Here is a 19,571-nt window from a genome sequence, read left to right as displayed (position 1 = left end):
ATCCATGTTCCCACAGCACACGTACGTTCGGCACCGGGCGGGCACTATGGCTTTTTAAATTTAATTGTTCTCGTAATGCCTAAAACATGCACAATAATGGTCTTTCAAAAGAACAATCATCATGTATAAGGTGGGGGCGAAACAATCACACAGATTTTCTCCCGTGGTATCCTCCGATCCCGAACTCAAGTCAAATCTATCAAATCATAATAGAGAATAACAACGTCGATCTTTAACTCTGCAACAAATTACAATGTGGAAACCTGTCGACCATTTCTAACCCTTGAAAAAAAAAGTATCTCCACCGCTCATCATTACCTTATTTAGTCACCAAGTATGGAGTTCCCGTACCGTCTGTCTCCGTCGATAGTCTCAAAGTCTGAAGGTGAAAAGACCCTCGTGCAGTGGTCATCCAGTCTGCTAGTGCATTTTCCCGCGCGCAAATCAATTTTGAGACTTGGAGACTTTTCGATGGAGTCAAATTCACTAAACCAAGGACTCTCGGTACACTTCATGCTCCATACTTCGTATATCTTCTACTCCATATGATCAAAAAAATTTAAATTAAAAATTAAATTAAATTAAAAAAGTTAATTTTGGGTCTTTCTCAGCCCTTTTTACGCGCATCTTTTTCATTGTTCTCCGTTCTCCGCCCGCAGTTTGTATACGCAGTCCACGCAACGTAACTCCCGCCAGTCTTGTAGATCAAAAAGTGGAGTTTTTTTTCTTTTCTTTTCTTTTTGGTCCCATTCAACTTTGAAGTTTGGTTTTACACTTTGGGCTATTGACCTTGAGGTTTCTTTTTGGAACTATCCCATTCCTATTTCCCCGTTCCTAGGTAATCGCAGCCCCGAGTTTCTTTTCGGAGTACACTTTGGGATTCTCGCGCAGGAAGTAGTGCATCCATAGTGCGTTTGTTAGTTTTTTTGTTAGTTTATTGCGAGATCGGGTGCATCCATCGGGTAAATAGACGGTTTTACTTTTATGCACTTCCGTATCGGCCGATCAATTAATCATGTGTTTTTTAGGGCCCCCACCTTGAAACATACTAATTGGGTGATCTCCGAGGAATATTGGATTCACGGCAATGAAAAGCCGAGATTTAGATGTACTTTACATAGATACGGATCAAATATTGGTTTACGGGAAAGGTCCGAGGAGATCAACTTATCACTTGGAGGCTCGGGGCAACTTACACAGTAGTACCTAGGGCTATACCAGTCCATTAGGTGGATGGATATACTAGTAACAATTCCGAGTTGTCAATTGGCTCGGATCTGATGCACATGTGTCCTGGCACATGTGCATGGTATTCATGGATTGATATTGCCAAGTTTTGGAACGTCTGGACAGAGGGTAATGTCTGGGATCTGGGATATATACTCCGGAGCCCGCGGAATGGTCATAAATGCTGGATGACGAAAGGATCATCTAGTCACATATGTAGCCTGCACATGCGACATATACTCATGGCTGTACATCGTGGCGTGTACATTTGATTGCACTCAAACATATGCATTGGACCTCGGAGGTATGGGGTAGAGTCATGTAAACATTAGCAGAAAGAGGCTCGGCTGAAGGCCTCACAAGTGCCTAGGCTTAACCTTGAAGGGTTGAACCAGTGGTAAGACAGGTCCATATGTACTGTTGTTGAGCAACTTGAAAACCTTGGAATAAATGTGAGCTGGCATGTACACGATGCTAGGACTCGTCAGACTGCTGCCTGATAGATGACGGTGTAAGATCACACCTGGCACTGGCAGATATAACCAGGATCTCGGTACGAAAAGAAACATTTGAAGGTGAGGGAGAAGTCTGACCTCAACATAAAGTATCGGTCAAAATGTCAATTTGATGATTTTGAACTCTCTCAAGTAAGGGGCCACGAGTATTGCTTATCATGAATGGATGAGACCTCGGGAGTGATTCGGTGGTTGCACAGCCTGGTACAACTAGATATATATCACAAGTCGACATGGATGTTTCGCGTTGAGATTAACTCTGATCTGACTTTCAACCATTTGAATGTCGTTCAGTCCCGATCGCCTCGAAAATATGCTGTGTTTCATTCCTTGCCTCGCGAAGTGAGGAGATGTGTTACCAGAGGGGTTATTCCGGTCTGACCAAGATTGAGGTGCTCACCGGATCAAGTGAGATGGATGTCTCTGTCCAGATGTAAAGTTAATTGATCAACGTCGGAAATGCTTCCAAGGAGATAAGAGTCATATTTAAGTTCACCTGGGCAATATTGGAAACTTGAATCAAATACAGGTTGTGTTGAGATCACGCTGTGGGCTGAATTCCAACAGTCAAACCATCTTGATTGTCAGTGTATGCACACCTACGCATGTGCATCGTCTCGTCTTCCATATTCAACCATTATGTTCAAAATTTGAATATCTGTTCAGTAGTAAAGGAATGACTCGATACAAATCCTGGATTTGACTATATTGCCTACTATAAACCACTTCAAATGTTTGATAAACTTCAAGGCCTACTACTCTGTAGTGACGTCAGTGAGTCGTAAATTCAAAGAACTAGCTATAGACATCCATGGCAACGGTTGAACAAAACCTGACATCATCCTTGATTAATATTGTCACTCAAACTTGACGACTAAGGCAATCGCTGTTTGCTAAATTTCAAATGTCCATCTGAGACGCTCACGGATCAACCGAACTTGTGACAACCTGAAGTGAAGTGAACTAGCCTCATATCAATCTTCATCAATGTCAGCGTGCAAAGTAGGCTCCGACAAAGAGCCAAGCAGTGTCCCAGGCGATACTAGAACTCTCAAGAGCCAAGTACTAGAAGCAGGGGCTTCTATGGTCCAAGACTTCACACCAGTCAAGCAAATCTGCGCACATCTAAACGCATTCCACGTCTACGCCAATGATCCCACCCGCTGTGTCGAGGCAAACCACTATTGCACACATCTAACAGAAGGTATAACTCGCGTGATATGCTATATAAGCACTTCACTGACCAAGTTTGTGTCCTCAATAGACGTCCGACAGTGCCTGATATACGACTCGCCAGGTACGAAAGCCCGCTTAATCGGCATCGAGTATATGATCTCTCCACGAATCTTTGAAACCCTTCCACCAGATGAACGCAAGTTATGGCATACGCATGAATTTGAAGTGAAGAGTGGGATGCTCATAATGCCCGCACCGACGGGTGTGCCTAGTTCAGTGTGGGAAGCGGCAGAGACGGCAGAGATGCATGATATTGCGCCGATTTATGGCAAATCGTATCATTTATGGCAGGTTGATCGTGGAGACGTGGTGCCCATGGGAGAACCACAGTTGATGGGTAGTTTCACTACACCGGAGAACGTTGCGGTTGCCTGCCCGGGTGGAATGGATGAATTGCTTCGAGCGAGAGATGAGAGATTCAAGGTGGATTATCGGATAAAGGCGAAGAAGCGAGAAGGCATCGCAGATATCCAGAAACATCCAGGTATGTCTCGTATAACTAAAGTTGTAAGTAGTTTAACTGACTGAGGGGCTATAGATGCCGATGCAATGTGGGAGTAGGATACCTAGCAAAGCTACAGAGTAGATTTTGCTGTCTTGCCAGGCCACAAGAAACCGATTTCAGGATATAAATGGACAGGAGGAGAGTGAGGTAAAGGTAAAAATATTCCATTGTCATGAGTTGATATCTAGAGATGAGATGTCTCCCCGCTATATCAGCCTCAAAGACCCAGTCCCATAATGAAATGGGGTCGAGTTGAGACCAATTGGGGGATAGCTGATACAACCGCATCGGCTAGTTGTGTTCATCTTGCTTCACTGTCCACACTTGCTCGTCCTGGTGTTTAATTTCGGCGACGGCAAGCTCTAGCAATTTTAGAAGCGGAGTTATAGACTAAAAAAAATTGAAATCAAAACGAGGCCATTGTTTGCTGAAGTCCATGTTCACGGCGTCCACACATTAATGGGCCAACGAACAGACCAAACAGCTGGAATGACGGGGCAGGTAAACTGCAGTTATGGAGAGAAAGCTTGTCACATATTGTGTGTCCAAGTCTCATTCTCACTCTCTGTTGAGAGATTGTATTGACATTTGAAGTCCAATACAAAACTGGCAAGAGAGGAGAGTGTGGGGGCATGGGAAAAATCGAATTTTATAGCCGCGGCGAGTCACATGACTGTAATTGTAGTCCTGATAATTATGGCAGCAACATCTTTCTATATGCAAGACTGGAAGCTTGAAAAAATGTATGTTAATAACTGGAGCTTTGTTGCGTCTGGAGAATATTTTGGCTGAATTTTGCACCAGTCTACTACACTCAAATTTACTATCAAGAGTATGTAGACCATGTAATTTGTAGTAGTTAACGTGATTCCCAAGCGAGTGGGCCACCCAAGCGAGTGGGCCACCCAAGCGAGTGGGCCACCCACCGCCTACCCTACAGTTTTAATCATAAATATTACCACCAGAACGCCAATTTATTAAAATAATTAACTAAATATCACAGTGATCTGATCGATGGCCTTCTTCTCCACACTTCTTACATGTCGGTAGCTTTCTCCTAGCTGGCTGAGGGGGTAAATAAGGCGCCCTAGGCCGTGGTACGGGAGGGATCACTGGCGCCTCAACCACCTGTATAGCACGCTGTATAGCCTCCTGGCCCTCCTGAACAGTCATACCACCCTCGTTAGGTATCTGCCTAGTAGACCGCTTGCGCTTTTGCTTTTGCTTTTCATGTGCAGCGCGTAATTTGCGTGTTTCAACCTCTAATAAAGCTGTTGAATGCATCTGAATTTCGCAGGCCTTGAGAACTTGATCGATTTGCTGTTTGAGTGGACTTGGAGGGCTCTTTGAACGTTGTTTTAGAAGAGCTTTGATTGAACTAGCTTGCCGTTGAAGCTGAATAAGATTCTGAGGTGTTTTAGGTGAAAATTGGCTTGATCGACTAGTAGGGCGGCTAGCTGGGGGTGTAGGTGTTCGAAGAAGAATATTTAACTTAGAAAGTACTCGATCTGGGTCAAATGGTACTAAACCAGCTGCCGTAAAGCTGTTTTGAATAGTTTGGGTTTGAAAAGCCTCTTTACGAGCGATTGGGTAGGCTTCAAGAAAATCAAATTTATCAACATGGTTAAAACCAAGCCGCATTTGATTCTCAACAAGCCGACCATAGGCCCGTTTTAAAGGCCCAAAACATCCAACATCAAGTGGCTGATGAAGATGTGAAGAATGAGCTGGCATGCAAATTGGAATAATATTATTCTCTTTGCAAATCTGATCAAATTGGGGAGTTAAATGACTCCCATGACCATCAAGAATCAAAAGTCGATATTTTCCAAGCGTACGTTCAGTTGTTGCTGGAATAAAGTGTTTTTGAAGCCATCGAAGTCCAATTTCATCAGTTGTCCATCCATTTGGACTAGTTTCAAATCGCCAGTCAAGTGGAAGGTTTGTAAACCATCCTTCAATTAAAACTTTGCCTTTGAAAATAATCACTGGTGGAAGGGCCCATCCAGATACATTAATTGTTTCAATAGCAGTTACCCATTCACGATTTCCAGGCTGTAAAAGTGATCGTCGACCATAATATCGAGAACGAGTAACAACCTTAGCAGTTGCTGTAAGTCCCATTGCAAATCCAGTCTCATCAAAGTTATAGATATCCTCTGATAGAATACCATTCTCTTGAATTGTTTGAAAAACAAGATTAAACCATTCTTGAACAACTTTTGGATCCTCCATCCTCGCACGTTCATAATTATATCGTCGAGAGAAACGTGTAGTAAGCTCTGAATGTCGTTTAACAAAGTTTGTGACCCAATTTTTGCCAACAGTTTGAGAAGGGGTCTGGCCACGTGCTAAGAGGAGAATATTGGCCATTTCTTGAACAGTAGCAGGCCGGGGGGCAGCTCCACGTATATCCATAGAGATCACCCACTGAAGAAGTGATTTCTCTTCATTCTCAGTTAATTTATGGCTGTTGGCGCGAGTCTCAGAGCGATTGGTATAGCCAGTGAGCCGACGCTGTAGTGTAGTACGAGGTATATCAAAACAGCGTGCAGCTTCACGGATAGAGCTTATTTGTTCAGCTTTAATAGCCTGTATAGCAAGTAGGATTCGACCCTCTTGATTACCATTTTTTTTGGCCGAAACAGTACGTTTTGGTGGCATGATGGGTGGTTGAAGATAAAAGAACGCGGTCGCGACGCGATTTTTTGGTTGGGTGGCCCACTCGCTTGGGTGGCCCACTCGCTTGGGAATCACGTTAAGTTAAAGAAGAATAATATGCCTGAAACAATAGGCACCAAAACTATCGGTCCGATAACTAGTCGATAAATCGACACCCGCAAGCCAGAGCTTGTTGAAAGAAGGAATGCACATGCGCAGCTACACATGGAGGGCTTCATTCGAGCAGCGTTACGAACCACCCCGGGCAGCGTCGCCCGCGTCGCTATCAAGAGCGCCAGTGTATTTTGCGCCACCGTCCTCGTCTGGGAACATGTCATAACCATACAACTCAGCGAAGGACCCTCGATGTACCCGACCTTCAACCCTCGCGGCGATTGGCTTCTCATCTCACGAATGCATCGTTATGGAAAGGGAATCGAGGTTGGGGATGTCGTGCGCTTCAATCACCCAACTTTTCTGGGTGTTCATGGCGCAAAGCGTGTTGTTGGAATGCCTGGGGATTTCGTCTGCCGGGATCAAGCTTACAGCACTGGGGTTGGGGAGCAGCCTGATATGATTCAGGTAAGTTTTGCGTCGTTCTCCGACCTATAACTTGACTTTGTTTTGCTTTCTCATACGGTTCGACCTGCTGGTCAATGGCTTGCTAACCTCTTCAATCGTTCTAGGTCCCCAAAGGCCATGTATTCGTGGTTGGCGACAACCTTCCTTGGTCACGCGATTCGAGAAACTTTGGACCTCTACCTTTAGGTCTTATAAACGGCAAGATTATCGCACGCATATGGCCTCCATCGAAAATGGAATGGGTGCAAAATACTATGCAACCTGCGGAGTTGGACTAGACCTTCCGCGTGTACAATTTCAAAAACGAAAGAACATGGTGAACATGGTCTATTGAGCATTTACATGGAGTTTTGGTAGAAAGAAGGAATTGGGACTACTGTGCATATTCATACATATTCAATTGTACAATACAAAATTTATACTCAAACAAGATTGGAACAGGAGGTATAGAACGGAGAACGCATCTACCGGAAGCTGGATGGGTTTCTGCGCTTGTAAGGAAGAGGCTCGACCTTCTTCCGGCGGAGCTCGACATCCGCCTCGTTGAAGCCAATCTGCTTCATAACTTCCAATGTGGATTCATCCCATTGGCTACGGAATAGGTGAGCGCCAATGGGCTTAAGGTGGTAACGGACTTGGAGGGCACGGAGAAGCAAGTTCTCACGCTCTGTCTCCTTGGCCTTGACAGCCACAAAGTCGAGCGGCTGGGAGTCCTTCTGCTCCATAACGAAAAGGGAAAGTCGGTGGTAAGGACTACCCTTCTGGGCAACAGGTGCGGCCCAAGGAAGAACAACCTGGGAATCTGTGGAAAGCTGGGCAAGGTCGACCTTGGTGGAAACGGCGGAGATGGGAACGTTCACGGCGAGGTAGTGCATCTTGAACTCGAATCCGTCGGCCTCGACATCGGGAACATCGGGGTCAACAACGGCGATTGTGACCAGCTTCTCACCACGCTCAAACAGCTGGATGTCGAGCTTTGGAGCAGTGGCACTGTCCTTTGCGAGGACGTAGTCACCGGGTTGGACCTGTCGCTTTCCGAAGTACATCTTTGTGTCCACAACAGGATCACAGTGGGCGAGAACATCCGGAATAACATTCATTTGTGTAATACGCTGAACCAGGATCTTGCGGCGATATTCTCTCCATTTGCGGTCGGCCAGAAAGCGGTAGATAGGCTTGCTCATATCGCCTAGAATGGAAAGCATAAAGGTTAGCATCACATTTCTCTCCGTTGAATATCACCATTGAAAATAGCCAAGCATACCTAGACCATCCTCAAACTTTCGCTTCACCAAAGGATCGTTGATATCGGCCAGAACCTTCAGATTCTCAAGATGCAGTTGCATCGCTGTCAGGCGGGACTTCCGTGAATTCTCTCCTCCAGCTTCGACTGGCTGTGCCCCCAGGCGAGCGATCGTTTGACGCATGGATTCGATTTCCTCCAACTTCTGGACTCGGTCTCCGAGGAGAACCTTACGCGCTTCTTGGAAACATTGGTAAGGCAGTTGCTCGAAAGGGAGGCTTCCGGGGTTCTGCAGCGCAGCACGACGACGACGAGATCCAACGGGGGTGGTACCCTGTCGCATCAATTTTCGCTCCAGTCGAGGACTTGTGACAAGGGATGGATCAGGCGATTTGTGGAATGGTTGGCTCGATTCAGGTTGAGCATCTGCAACAGCGGAGGTCGACTGGAAGCCGCGGGACTGGATCTGTGAGCCCGCAATGCTTCTTGTGTAGGAGTTGCGAAGACATTGAAGCAACGGCTTCGACACACGCTCGCAGTGAGCCATTGTGAAAGTCGTTTTTAGGGGGTAGAGTTGAGGTTGAAAGCAACTAGTGTTGTTGTCTCCGGGGGAACTTTTTCTGTTCGCCAGCCAAGACTTCTGCTGGTTCCCACCGCCTCCCCGGAATCAACTTTTGCTCTTCTCAGTTACACGCAGCATATTACCAAAAACCACACGATCATTTCTCTACAAAGGCTGTCAAAATGCCTGGTAGCGAAGTACTTCAGTCCTTGAGACTGCTTTCGCGCAGCTCACGCGGTCTATTGGCTGGATCAGAGAATGTCACGGTATGCGAATTGCCCACTTGGATTTCCATCCGCTCTCACAGTCCCCGATCTGCAAAAAAGGACCCTGACAATTGACTGATAATTATATGAATATAGCGGCAATGCATTACTCGATCTATGGCCACTGAGGCTCAAGCCAATGCCTTCACCTTCCCTTCTACCGAATCTTCCTCTGCTCCCTGGGACCGCCCCGTCTCTGTCATGTCCTACAACTTCCCTTCTATGGAACCCGTTCGCTTGCTCGAATACTCTCAAAAACAACTCCAGATGCCGATTCGCAAAGATCTTCTGCACCGCGCAGTCGTATATGAGGGTGACATGACCCGACAGGGTACCGCCAGCACTAAGTGGAGAGACGATGTGCACGGAAGTCACAGGAAGCTTTTCGCCCAGAAGGGTTCAGGTCGTGCTCGTACGGGTGACAAGCAATCGCCAATTCGAAGGGGTGGTGGTGTTGCCCATGGTCCTCACCCTCGCGACTTCTCAAGCGGACTTCCCGCCAAAGTCTACGACCAAGCATGGCGCACAGCCCTCAGCTACCGGTACTCGCGCGGAGAGTTGATCGTTATCGACAACAGGATTTCTCTCCCAGAGGGCTCAACACCATACCTCTTGGAAAAAATCCTCCGGGCAAACGGCTGGAGCACGAAGAATGGTCGCTCAACATTCATCACGGAAATTGTGAACGCGGAATTGTTTGACAAGATGTCAAAGTTAAACCGCTTTGCGACCATTATGAACCGCACTGATGTCGATGTCAAGAATCTACTGGAGACCTCGCGGTTGATTATTGAGAAGGAGGCTCTAGACCGAATCTTGTCGGGGCACTCGCGTGACCTGAACAGTCGTCCGGCTAGCGCTTCCTACCAGTGAGGATGTGAAGAGCCTGTATTGCATCTGTCGTGTTTCTTGTTCCTGTTCGTTTCTTCAAATCTTGTATTCTGGCCATCTGTACAAATAGAATTTAAATCTACTATATCATGAGCGAGTATGCTCAGTCTGAATTATTATTATGGTGTATAACACTTCTGATATTTGTAGAGAACCATTGGATCCATTGGAATGGTGTAAATAAAAAGGACAGTACCAGGCGTACAGTATAGCAAATTTAAGAATTTGCACCGTCAAGATTGCAATGCTTGAATGATATATCAAGTACTATCAAAAACATCTATGCGTTGTTGTATCAGCGGGCGGAGAGCGCTTGTCCTCGGACCGGAAGAAAATCCATTCCAAAAAAAACTCCCGAGGTCGACGGTAAAGCGGAGAAACCCTTGATTGCTCTTAATAACCTTCCTTTTCCCCTCTTTAATTTCCCCTTTTGCTCTTCGTGTCCAGTCTCTATGTTACTTCGACACTCTTTCTCCCGGTTACCCTCGCCGCCGAGCTGGATCTCGCGGTTCCCATCGACAGCAATGCCTTTGCGCGCTAAGGTGACCAACCCTGCTTTCCAAGCAACTGCCTCGGTATGGATATCCTCTCCTGTGAACAAGCTTCGAAATTAGTTGCTGACTCAATATAGATATCAACATCAGTACCAATCCCCAAAGAACTCCCCGGAGACGAGCCCGACGATGTTTTGTTCAACACCCTCTACGGCCTTCGAAGCATTGAGCTTAACCGACCCAAGAAGCTTAACTCCCTTAATGGTTCTATGGCCCGCAAGATCTTCCCTCGCTTGAAGGTTAGTTCCGAGACGAAATACTGGTACATGGAAGATATACTAAAAGATTCGCCAAATTACAGGAATGGGAGAAGTCTCACCTGGCAAACATCGTTCTCATCTCCGGCGCCGGCTCCAAAGCACTCTGTGCAGGAGGTGATGTTGCGGCATTGGCGCTTCAGAATGAGCAGGGAGAGGAGGGACAGCGCGCGTCAACGGATTTCTTCGGCCTCGAATACAGCCTCGACCACTCCATTGCTACATACTCCAAGCCCGTTATCTCTTTCATGGACGGAATCACCATGGGCGGTGGTGTTGGCCTGAGCATGCACGCTCCTTTCCGAATTGCGACTGAGAAGACCGTTTTTGCTATGCCGGAAACCACCATTGGTTTCTTCCCTGATGTTGGTGGCTCGTTCTTCCTTCCCCGTTTGGACGGCGAGACTGGTACCTATCTGGCTTTGACCTCAGAGCGCCTGAATGGTGTGCAAGCTCTGTATGCTGGTATTGCCACCCACTTCCTTCACTCCAGTGTTCTGAGCAACGTGACTCAGCGTCTCTCAGAGCTGGTTTTCCCCGATAACCTTGACCTTCCTGGACGCCTGGACGCTGTCAACAAGACCATGGCCGAGTTCTCTCTTGGTCTTCCTTCTCTTCAAGAGGAGCCCATGCTCCTCGCTGGTGAACTGCGTAACGCTATCGATCGTTGCTTCAAGTTTAACCAGGTCGAGGAGATTATTGCGGCGCTGGAAGCTGAACAAGAGCAGAAGGAGTGGGCACAGAAGACTCTCGAGACACTTTCAACCCGTTCACCAACATCTCTCAAGGTGACTTTGCGTCAGCTGCGCCTTGGAAAGAAGTGGGGTATCTCCGAGACTTTCAAGCGTGAGTACGATATTGCTGGTAACTTCATGCGCCACCCAGATTTCGTGGAAGGTGTCAAGGCCCGTTTGATCTCTAAGCCCGCTCGCCAGGCCGAGTGGCAGCCCGCTACTCTCCAGGAGGTCTCACAGGAGACCGTTGATGGTTTCTTCGCCACCCCCGAGAACCAGGATGGTCTCAAGCTGTTGAGCGAGGGAGACTACAACCGATACCCCCACGAGCGCTTTGCTCTTCCCAGTGAAGCCGAGATTGAGAAGTTTGGCCGTCAGAGCAGAAGTGCCCGTGAGACGATTCAACACTTTGTTGAGAAGTCAGGCCAGAAGGAGGGTGTGGCCGAGAAGGTTTCTGAGGTGTTGGCCCGACGAACAACCCCAGGCCAGAACGGCTTGGAATGGCGATAAATTATAAAGTCTTCTGTAATTTCCCCTTGGTTGGCCTTGGACAGGAGATCTAGCTTGTTCATTTGTATGTATTAGATAGTTTTACCCCGGCTTCTGGATATTGTTACATTAAGTTTGCATGATCTTTCATTTTCATCTTCAATATTATTTACTTCAAATTGAGAAGAAAACTCATGTTCATTTAAGTCAAATTCCTTTGTATAAACATGAATTGAACATTCAATTTGAAGTTGAAACATTGAAATTCGATATAAAATTTCAATGTTGAACAATGGCGCACGTGCGTGAGTTAATAGGGGAAAATAAGCTCTTAAGCGCCCCCAAGGTCCCGAGAATCAGCCCACTCCCAATTCTTTACTCCCGCGAAAATCCTCCCCACTGGTACTTATAAATATTCAAATTGATGGCCTATAATCGTTTGAATATTTACAAGCAGCTTGTTATGATCAATATCAATGGGTGATACGACTTCTGATCGGAGGCCCTTAGAGGCCAGTGATTCCGACAACTTGTTGCCGGTAACATCCAACGTACCGGCACTAGCACCAGAACCAACACCTAACAGCCCTGCTCCGGAAGCCCGAGCAGTACTGTATCGGCTGTATACTTCTCATATGCTATCAGCATGGAACTCACGCATGTTTGAATTCGGGGCTGTGTTGTTCCTGGCATCCATCTTCCCAGGCACTCTCCTCTATGCCTCCATATATGCACTTGTCCGCGCACTCTCGCCTATACTCTTATCGTCATGGCTGGGTAGTCGAGTCGACAAATCAGACCGACTAGTGGCTCTCAGACATTCAATTGGTACGTTGAGCATGTTTTGCTATGGGTGGGCCGGAGATGATTGCCTACACAGACTGACATGGACGATATCTATTAGTGTGGCAACGAGTACCTGTTGCGGCGTCATGTTTGTGCTTTGGAGCCTTTTCGGTCACCAAGAATGAGTCAGCTATGTCGGTATTGTTCGTTGCAGTGATTTTCCTTGCTTGCATTGAAAAGCTGGCAGCAACTGCGAATACCGTAGCGGTTGAGCGTGATTGGGTATGTAGAACCGAATTTTTGTCAAGTTATCTCGTTCTGACTTGAATATAGGCGATTGTGATTTCAGATAGCATCAAGATGCCTCGGCAAGGTAAATGCATATTTCACATTTCCAGATTGATCGTTTCTAACAATTTCAAACACAGACTTAAATGCCTCAATGAGACGAATCGATCTCTTCTGCAAGCTGATTGCACCAGTTTTCATATCTCTGGTTGATAGTTTCTCTACCAAAGTTGCCATCTGGACAGTACTGGGCCTCAATGTTGCATCTGTGCTAATTGAGTATATCGCAATCGCCCAGGTATACCAAGCGGTTCCGGCCTTGAAAAAAGCAACACCCGCTCGACGAAATGAGGAAACCGATGAAACATTGCAAGCTCCCAGCGAATCTCCCGAGAGAGTCTTGAATTATCTGCGTGGAAGTATGACACCGTGGAAAGAATACGTTTCAAGCCGAGTCTTTTTGCCATCCTTTGCACTGAGCTTACTTTATATGACTGTGCTCTCATTTGGCGCGACTATGATGACCTATCTGCTACACAGTGGATTTGATTCCCTGCAAGTCAGTTGTATGCGCATTGGATCTGTGGCAGCTGAGGTTTCAGGTACATGGATTGCGCCTCTGATTATGAATCGTATTGGACCCATCCGATCGGGCCTTTGGTTTTTGAACTGGCAATTCTGCTGTGTTGCTGGCGCAGCCCTCACATTTGCCCTGTGGGATTCGAACTCTCAAATAGTTGCAGGCAGCTTGATTGTCGGTGTTGCTTTAAGTCGGATTGGACTTTGGGGCTTCGATTTATCTGCCCAGTTTCTGGTGCAAGAAGTAAGTGACTACATTTCTTCTAATACGTGTGTTAATATGGTTGTGTACTGTGCTGATCTATGATTTCTAGAATGTGGAAGAGCACGCCCGTGCAAGATTCTCCTCGACAGAGATGGCACTACAGAATATCTTCGAAATGCTTTCGTTCGCATCTACCATTGTATGGTCATCACCCGAACAGTTCAAGTATCCTGTGATGATCAGCGCTGGAGCCGTGGCCGTGGCCGCTGCTTGCTTCGCTGCATATGTGCGCAAGGAGCGAGGACATTTACTGCACCGATCGCGATGCCTAGGAGGTGATAAGCCACATGCAGTAGGATATGCGCGTATTGGATCCGTAGCCTAAGTTATTCAAAATAAGTAAATTCAAATGGTTAAATTCATAAACAAGCCAATCCTTGGTGTTGCAGTAAAGCGAAACACAATCCAGGCACCAGGCACGGTACCGCAGTACTTCGTACATGCTAGCACATATAGGGCGATCATCCACGTGGGAGAGTCTGAGCGTCTGCATATCCAGAATTTTTTTTCATTCTAGTACATATGAGGTTAATCACGATTTGAAGAAAGAAATACCTTTGCTCCGCTATGTGGTTCGATTGTTGGCGGAGTTAGCCCGAGCTCGTCATCTCGCCCACTATCGCGACTCGCCCCCCGTGGAACCTTTATTGCGGGGAAAGCGCCCACGACTTGATTTCTAATGAACTAAATCCTGTTGAATTATGCCCCTACTTCCTCGGAGACTCTCTGTCTCATCATGGAGATACCGTCTCATCGACATACATCTAGAACCTCAAGCCGTGCTCGACAAACGCAGGCGCTGGGTTCACAGGTTCCCAAAGCTCGGGGAGCTGGTAGGTCAGGCCCACGCCGTCGAACGGGCTGCTTGACATGCAGAGCTCGTAAAGTGCGCTGCGACGAAACAAAACCGAGCTGTGCAAACTGCGATCGCTTACGATTAGGCTGCGTTTATAAACCTCCCATCGCCCTCGGTGACTCGTGGGCTTCCTCTCCGCGCCAATCCAACCACTCCCCCTCTGCGGCGCATTTCGCTCCCCAGACTTCTCCATCGCCAGCCGTTAGCACCATCCAAGTATCGGCGCCGTCCGCTGCAGCCGTTGCTGCTGTTGTGGCAGCTGCGGGTGACTCGCAGCGCTCTCCAGACTTAACTTTCTTCAATACGGTGCTTCGCTCGGACGATCGTCATCGAACTATTCCCGCGCCAGCACCACCTACACAAAGACTGCCCACAGAATCAGATCCATACCCGGAACTTGGGGGACCATTCGATATGCTGGGATTTATGGGAGGAATCACCTCGGAGTTGGAACAAAAACATCTTGATCTGACGAGTGGATTGGCGGGATTCACAGGAAGTCCAGCATCCCAAACGCTACCAGCAGGTACTAGGGAAGGCACTTCAGAGGAAGGACAGCTTCATACAGAGAGAACATCGCCGCTCAGCCCAGATGCATCGTCATCAATGGTAGACGGAATGTCTATTGGGAGCGCTTCAGATGTGGGTACCACACGGGGTAGCTGGTCCGACCCTGGCACTACTTCATATGAAGAGCAGCTGCTACAACATTTCTTGGTGGCAGATCCGCCAGCCGGTGTATTTGCGCCGGTATCCATGGAGTGGAAATATGTACGACCTGCTGTGCTAGCGTATGGACGAGATTTCAGCCCACTTTTGAATGCGTTGTACTGCTATTCAGATATTCATAAGACTGTTACCACTGGAGGAAAACGATGGCGCTGGGCGCCTACATATTATCGAGTAGCTAGCGCAGAGATTCAATCATGTCTTCTTGGGGACGTGAATGAGTCAACTTTGGTCAAAGTCTTTGCTGCTGTTTTCTTCTTGATGCTGTCTGAGGTGGGTGGAATCTATTTCTGCTACTTAACATTTGACTATGAACGTGACTGATGATTTTTATAAAGCTTTTCTCATCCCCTGAATTATGCGCCCCAGGCACATCCTACCTACACTCCGCATACCTTTTACTGCAGCGATTTGATAACCGCACAAGGAACTGGAAGGGACTTGGGAAACTCACAGTGTCTTGGATATCGCTCTTGGATGTGAAATCCTTAATCGCAGGCCGTGAGGGTGACCCGTTGATTGAACTAGGAAATATCTCTGATCAAGGGTCACGTCCAAAGTCACTTCAGGTGCTAGGATTACATGCTTCCCGTACATCACCAGCTGAGGAACAAAAAGAGGACGACGATGCTGAAAATAGTTTCCGCAGTCCAAGCTTTCTGGTCTACGAAGCGATTGTCGGTCCAGCGTTTCAGTTCTTCGTACAGGCGCAACAGGTTGTCCGACGTATCGTTTCCATCGATCTCCACCACCGCAGCCGTGGGACTCTCAGCGATGAATTCGAGGTCCTTCAGATTGCCCACAAAGTTGGCGCAGATCTTGAAACACTCTGGCATCGCAGGCCCTCGGTGATCGATGTATACGGACACCCAGAGGCATTGACAGATACACTCTGTGCACCTGTAGCCCTGGAAGTCTGCCGCACATTCCGCCAATATGTAGCCAGCTTTTTGGCCAATTTTATCTATTTACATCGCGTTGCATTTGCCATTTATCCCCGTACTGACCGGGTCAATGGTGCTGTGAACCAAATTATTCAGTTGGCTACCGTTGAATCAGCAGGAGCTGAACAGGAGCATCTCCCAGTCAGTTTTCTCTGGCCATTATTCATTGCTGGCTTGGAAGGATCTCAAGAACAACGTCAATGGGTTGTCCAGGAGATGCAGCGGATGGCATCTGCTCGTGAGAATGAACCGTCTACTTTGCTTACCCGACATCCCTCTGCCGATAAGGTTCTTTTATTATTGGAGGAAATGACTCGACGACAAGATGCATCACGTACTTGGGCGGACTCACGGTGTGTGCGACGAGAGATATTTTCCGACTTTTTCATTCCGATTTGATCTGTTGTGATCATTTATGATACCATGTGAGACTCATTATTACGGCGTTTTTAATTATGGTTAGCAGTCTTAGAGGGCTCTTTCTGCAATATGGGAGCGGCTCCTTTCCAAGATGTTGAATGGTTTTTCTTCTGGCAAATTCAAAAAGCGTGGGCGTGGGCTTTAGGACTGGGCTTTTCTACTTCACAGCTCAAAATAACAGTTATATGGCGAAGAACTGTATATATGAGGATCTATCTCTACCTAATCTTGAAGCCTCGACCCCACTGGCATTCAATGACTGCAGGCCATATTCCAGCCCTGGAGGTTGTGGTGGTGGTAAGTAGTATAATCGTCGGTTTCTATTTACTTTACTCCAACTGACAATCTTGGAATGCCAGGATTTAAAAATGAGCAGAAACTGAATAACCATTGGAGATACTTATATCACAATCTTGAAATATCTATTTGCCAAAAAACCAAAATGAAACATCCGACTCTAAAACTCACTGGTACTCCTGCATCGGACTCGGAGGTCACTACTAGTTCCCGAGCTTGAAATACAACTTGAAATAAGCAAAATCATTCCCTGGCTACCTAGGAGTAGCACTAGCTTTGAACGTCAAGTTGAATCATTCAAATGTTTTAAGTGCGTCAACTGGTGCCTTCACTGGCACTTATCCAAGCCCTGGAGGTCAAATGACACTATTAAAGGGCTATGGAATTTGCTCAATACAAAATTCAATGTGATACTCTGCACAAGTGATAATAGATGCTATTCGGTGAGTCCCCCGATCAAAGAAATTCAACATAATAGCTGTTGCAACATTACCAATCGGCGTACCCAGCAAAACATTATATTGTGCAGTGCCGCGTCCCCACTCACGTCTTCTATATTGCTCACTCATATATTGCCCACCGTATTTTGGCCCAGGAAAATTAAGCCCATTTGACTCTGTGTACAAAGAGTACCTCAGAAAATGTATAGTTTCTGCATTGATAACATCCTCAAATGCGATGACGCAAAGAGTATTAGTCGCATGATGGTTAGTATATGAAGCATGGGCAAGCTCCGAGATGAGAGGCAAAGTTGCCTCCCCTACACGCCAATCTCTCAAAATCTCATTCATAAATATTGCTCCTTGTCCTACATAAGCATTGTATATCAACCCCACATGATTGAACAGATTATAATGCCAATATTGAGTTGGAGCTGGAGGCTGGTCGCTTGTAGGAATAGCGGGGAGATTGTTAATCTCGACACTTTCTTGGATTTTCAAGTTCTTTATGGATCTCAGTAAATCTACAGGCGCTGGCTCACTCACCATGTGGATGTCTTGAGTTTCCAAATCTCCGATGCTCATAGTTGTTCTACCAATAGGACAGTTCAGAGCATCTGGGTTTTCAATCCACCCTTGTCGTTGAATTCCCCGACCCTCGATTCGCTGGATCAAGGCTCCAGTTTTAGACGGTGTTAAGGAGGGAGCTTGACTACCTTGACCCTCACCAGACTGACCTGATTCAGCAGACACTTCTTCATTTGGATCTGCAGAAGTAGTTGGTTTAAGGGGGTGACCGGGCTCCGTTTTATCTAGATCTCGAGCAGCGAAATTCCATATATCATCCAGTGCTGTGAAAAACAAAATTTAGTCAATAATGTTGAACGAATCGAAAATTTGGGCTATTTTATAAGTGATTTATCACTCCGAGGTCAAGCTGGAGTATATGGATATGTAGTATTTACCTTGGCCCTGATTAGCTGCATCATGCCCCTGAGCCTCAGCCACTGCTCTTCCGCTTACAGCCTTCCAGCGAGCCGCTACTACTTCATCAAGTTGAGCCTGAGTTACGCGGGTGGCCTTGAATCTGGCATTTTCAGCTTGTGAAGCCGCATTCAATCGTCTTACTATTTCAGCCTGTGCAGCTTCATTCGCTCGTCTTTGTCTTTCTGCTGCATTGCGATTTTTCTTCACAGCTTGGCAACGGGTCTTATTATGTTTTGCGAACTTCACCTTCCAGTTGGACGACTTCTCCCCTGACCTTCCTCTCGTTCACGCGGAGGGCTATCCCTGGTACCTCGATTCCTAACTCGATCACTAACGTCACGTAAGAACTGTTGCACTGGCATCTTCAATGATTCAAGTTCTCAATAAACCAGCTCCGGATATTCAAGGGCACGTCTATGTAGTATTCAAATATTGAGGACTTTGAGATCCAAATCCCCTTTTGTATGTGGGTAGTATAAATTCAAAATATCAGAGTCACGGTGTGAATGAAGATGATGCCTTCAAGTTTCGATCTGGAAATCTTGGGATTTAAATGGAGAAACAGAGTGTGGATAGATAGTAGTATTCAATAATACGTGCCAGCTCTGAGGTCTTTATATACATAGTATTGCTTCAAGTTCTTCCGAATTGGACTCTATTCAATCACGAGTGGAATCCTTTAACCTGCCTCCTTGTTATCCTATTCATGGCTTGAAAGACCTCAAGAACATAACGAAATGCTATCAAGTTCAAGTTGCTACAAGTTGTCAAATTAAAGGACAATGAAATAAAACTCGAAGCAGCTCAACCGTGGGACTCAAAATCCACGGAGGACATAGCATGAAAGGCATACCTAGTAAATACATGTATAACTCGAAACTTCCAGTTGAATGCTGGACAAAAAAGAGCATCGACAGGTAGCATGCGCTTGGTAGCCCTAGCCCTGGAGGTAGATGGGCTGAAACATCTGAATAAAAATTTGAATGACTTTGCTATAGAGCCACTAACCCAAAGAAATATTTGAATGTCAGCTTTCAAAGGAAATATTTGCACAACTTTAACTTGAAGGAAAACTTCCCAGGTACTAACAAAAATAGAAGTTTCAACCTGATCATTGAAGTTGTAGACCTCCAGAATTGTGCATGTGGTGTCAGTCTTCAAATCTTTACACAATCCAGGGCTGGCAGCAAAGATTCCAAAGCATTATTTGTCAATGGGATGTATTTTCTCCACATACTACTATGTATACATGTATTTC

The 19,571-nt window shown here is 46.5% G+C and overlaps 7 protein-coding genes across 7 annotated transcripts; 5 read left to right on the top strand and 2 right to left on the bottom strand.

The window, feature by feature from the left end:
* Positions 1-2,729: 2,729 nt before the first annotated feature.
* N7483_010381 (Peptidase S26A signal peptidase I) lies at positions 2,730-7,004 on the top strand (the record flags this gene model as incomplete). Its single annotated transcript, XM_057093808.1, has 4 exons — positions 2,730-2,946; positions 3,007-3,485; positions 6,328-6,726; positions 6,831-7,004. The coding sequence occupies 4 exons, from the start codon at positions 2,730-2,732 to the stop codon at positions 7,002-7,004; spliced, it is 1,269 nt and encodes a 422-aa protein (XP_056939779.1).
* A 186-nt stretch (positions 7,005-7,190) lies between these two features.
* N7483_010380 (mitochondrial 54S ribosomal protein mL38) lies at positions 7,191-8,516 on the bottom strand (the record flags this gene model as incomplete). The annotated part of the gene is made up of 2 exons (XM_057093807.1): positions 7,191-7,915; positions 7,991-8,516. The coding sequence occupies 2 exons, from the start codon at positions 8,514-8,516 to the stop codon at positions 7,191-7,193; spliced, it is 1,251 nt and encodes a 416-aa protein (XP_056939778.1).
* Positions 8,517-8,713: 197 nt separating this feature from the next.
* On the top strand, positions 8,714-9,670 carry N7483_010379 (mitochondrial 54S ribosomal protein uL4m; the record flags this gene model as incomplete). Its single annotated transcript, XM_057093806.1, has 2 exons — positions 8,714-8,797; positions 8,894-9,670. 2 exons carry the CDS (start codon positions 8,714-8,716, stop codon positions 9,668-9,670), a joined length of 861 nt encoding a protein of 286 aa, XP_056939777.1.
* Positions 9,671-10,212: 542 nt separating this feature from the next.
* N7483_010378 (mitochondrial 37S ribosomal protein mS47) lies at positions 10,213-11,743 on the top strand (the record flags this gene model as incomplete). The annotated part of the gene is made up of 3 exons (XM_057093805.1): positions 10,213-10,263; positions 10,320-10,481; positions 10,544-11,743. The coding sequence occupies 3 exons, from the start codon at positions 10,213-10,215 to the stop codon at positions 11,741-11,743; spliced, it is 1,413 nt and encodes a 470-aa protein (XP_056939776.1).
* Positions 11,744-12,198: 455 nt separating this feature from the next.
* Positions 12,199-13,965, top strand: N7483_010377 (putative iron-regulated transporter; the record flags this gene model as incomplete). The annotated part of the gene is made up of 5 exons (XM_057093804.1): positions 12,199-12,550; positions 12,627-12,790; positions 12,842-12,881; positions 12,937-13,619; positions 13,690-13,965. The coding sequence occupies 5 exons, from the start codon at positions 12,199-12,201 to the stop codon at positions 13,963-13,965; spliced, it is 1,515 nt and encodes a 504-aa protein (XP_056939775.1).
* Positions 13,966-14,376: 411 nt separating this feature from the next.
* Positions 14,377-16,568, top strand: N7483_010376 (Zn(II)2Cys6 transcription factor; the record flags this gene model as incomplete). The annotated part of the gene is made up of 2 exons (XM_057093803.1): positions 14,377-15,498; positions 15,564-16,568. 2 exons carry the CDS (start codon positions 14,377-14,379, stop codon positions 16,566-16,568), a joined length of 2,127 nt encoding a protein of 708 aa, XP_056939774.1.
* A 1,105-nt stretch (positions 16,569-17,673) lies between these two features.
* Positions 17,674-18,675, bottom strand: N7483_010375 (uncharacterized protein; the record flags this gene model as incomplete). Its single annotated transcript, XM_057093802.1, has 4 exons — positions 17,674-17,694; positions 17,873-18,177; positions 18,292-18,491; positions 18,560-18,675. The coding sequence occupies 4 exons, from the start codon at positions 18,673-18,675 to the stop codon at positions 17,674-17,676; spliced, it is 642 nt and encodes a 213-aa protein (XP_056939773.1).
* Between the last annotated feature and the right edge of the window lie 896 nt (positions 18,676-19,571).

This window comes from Penicillium malachiteum, assembly GCF_028827825.1.
Source record: "Penicillium malachiteum strain IBT 17515 chromosome Unknown utg000005l:1.0-9002435.0:326005.0-9005861.0, whole genome shotgun sequence".
Taxonomy (NCBI): Eukaryota; Fungi; Ascomycota; class Eurotiomycetes; order Eurotiales; family Aspergillaceae; genus Penicillium; species Penicillium malachiteum.
The sequence above is the reverse complement of the archived record's forward strand: the minus strand, read 5'-3'. Positions and strand labels throughout refer to the sequence as shown.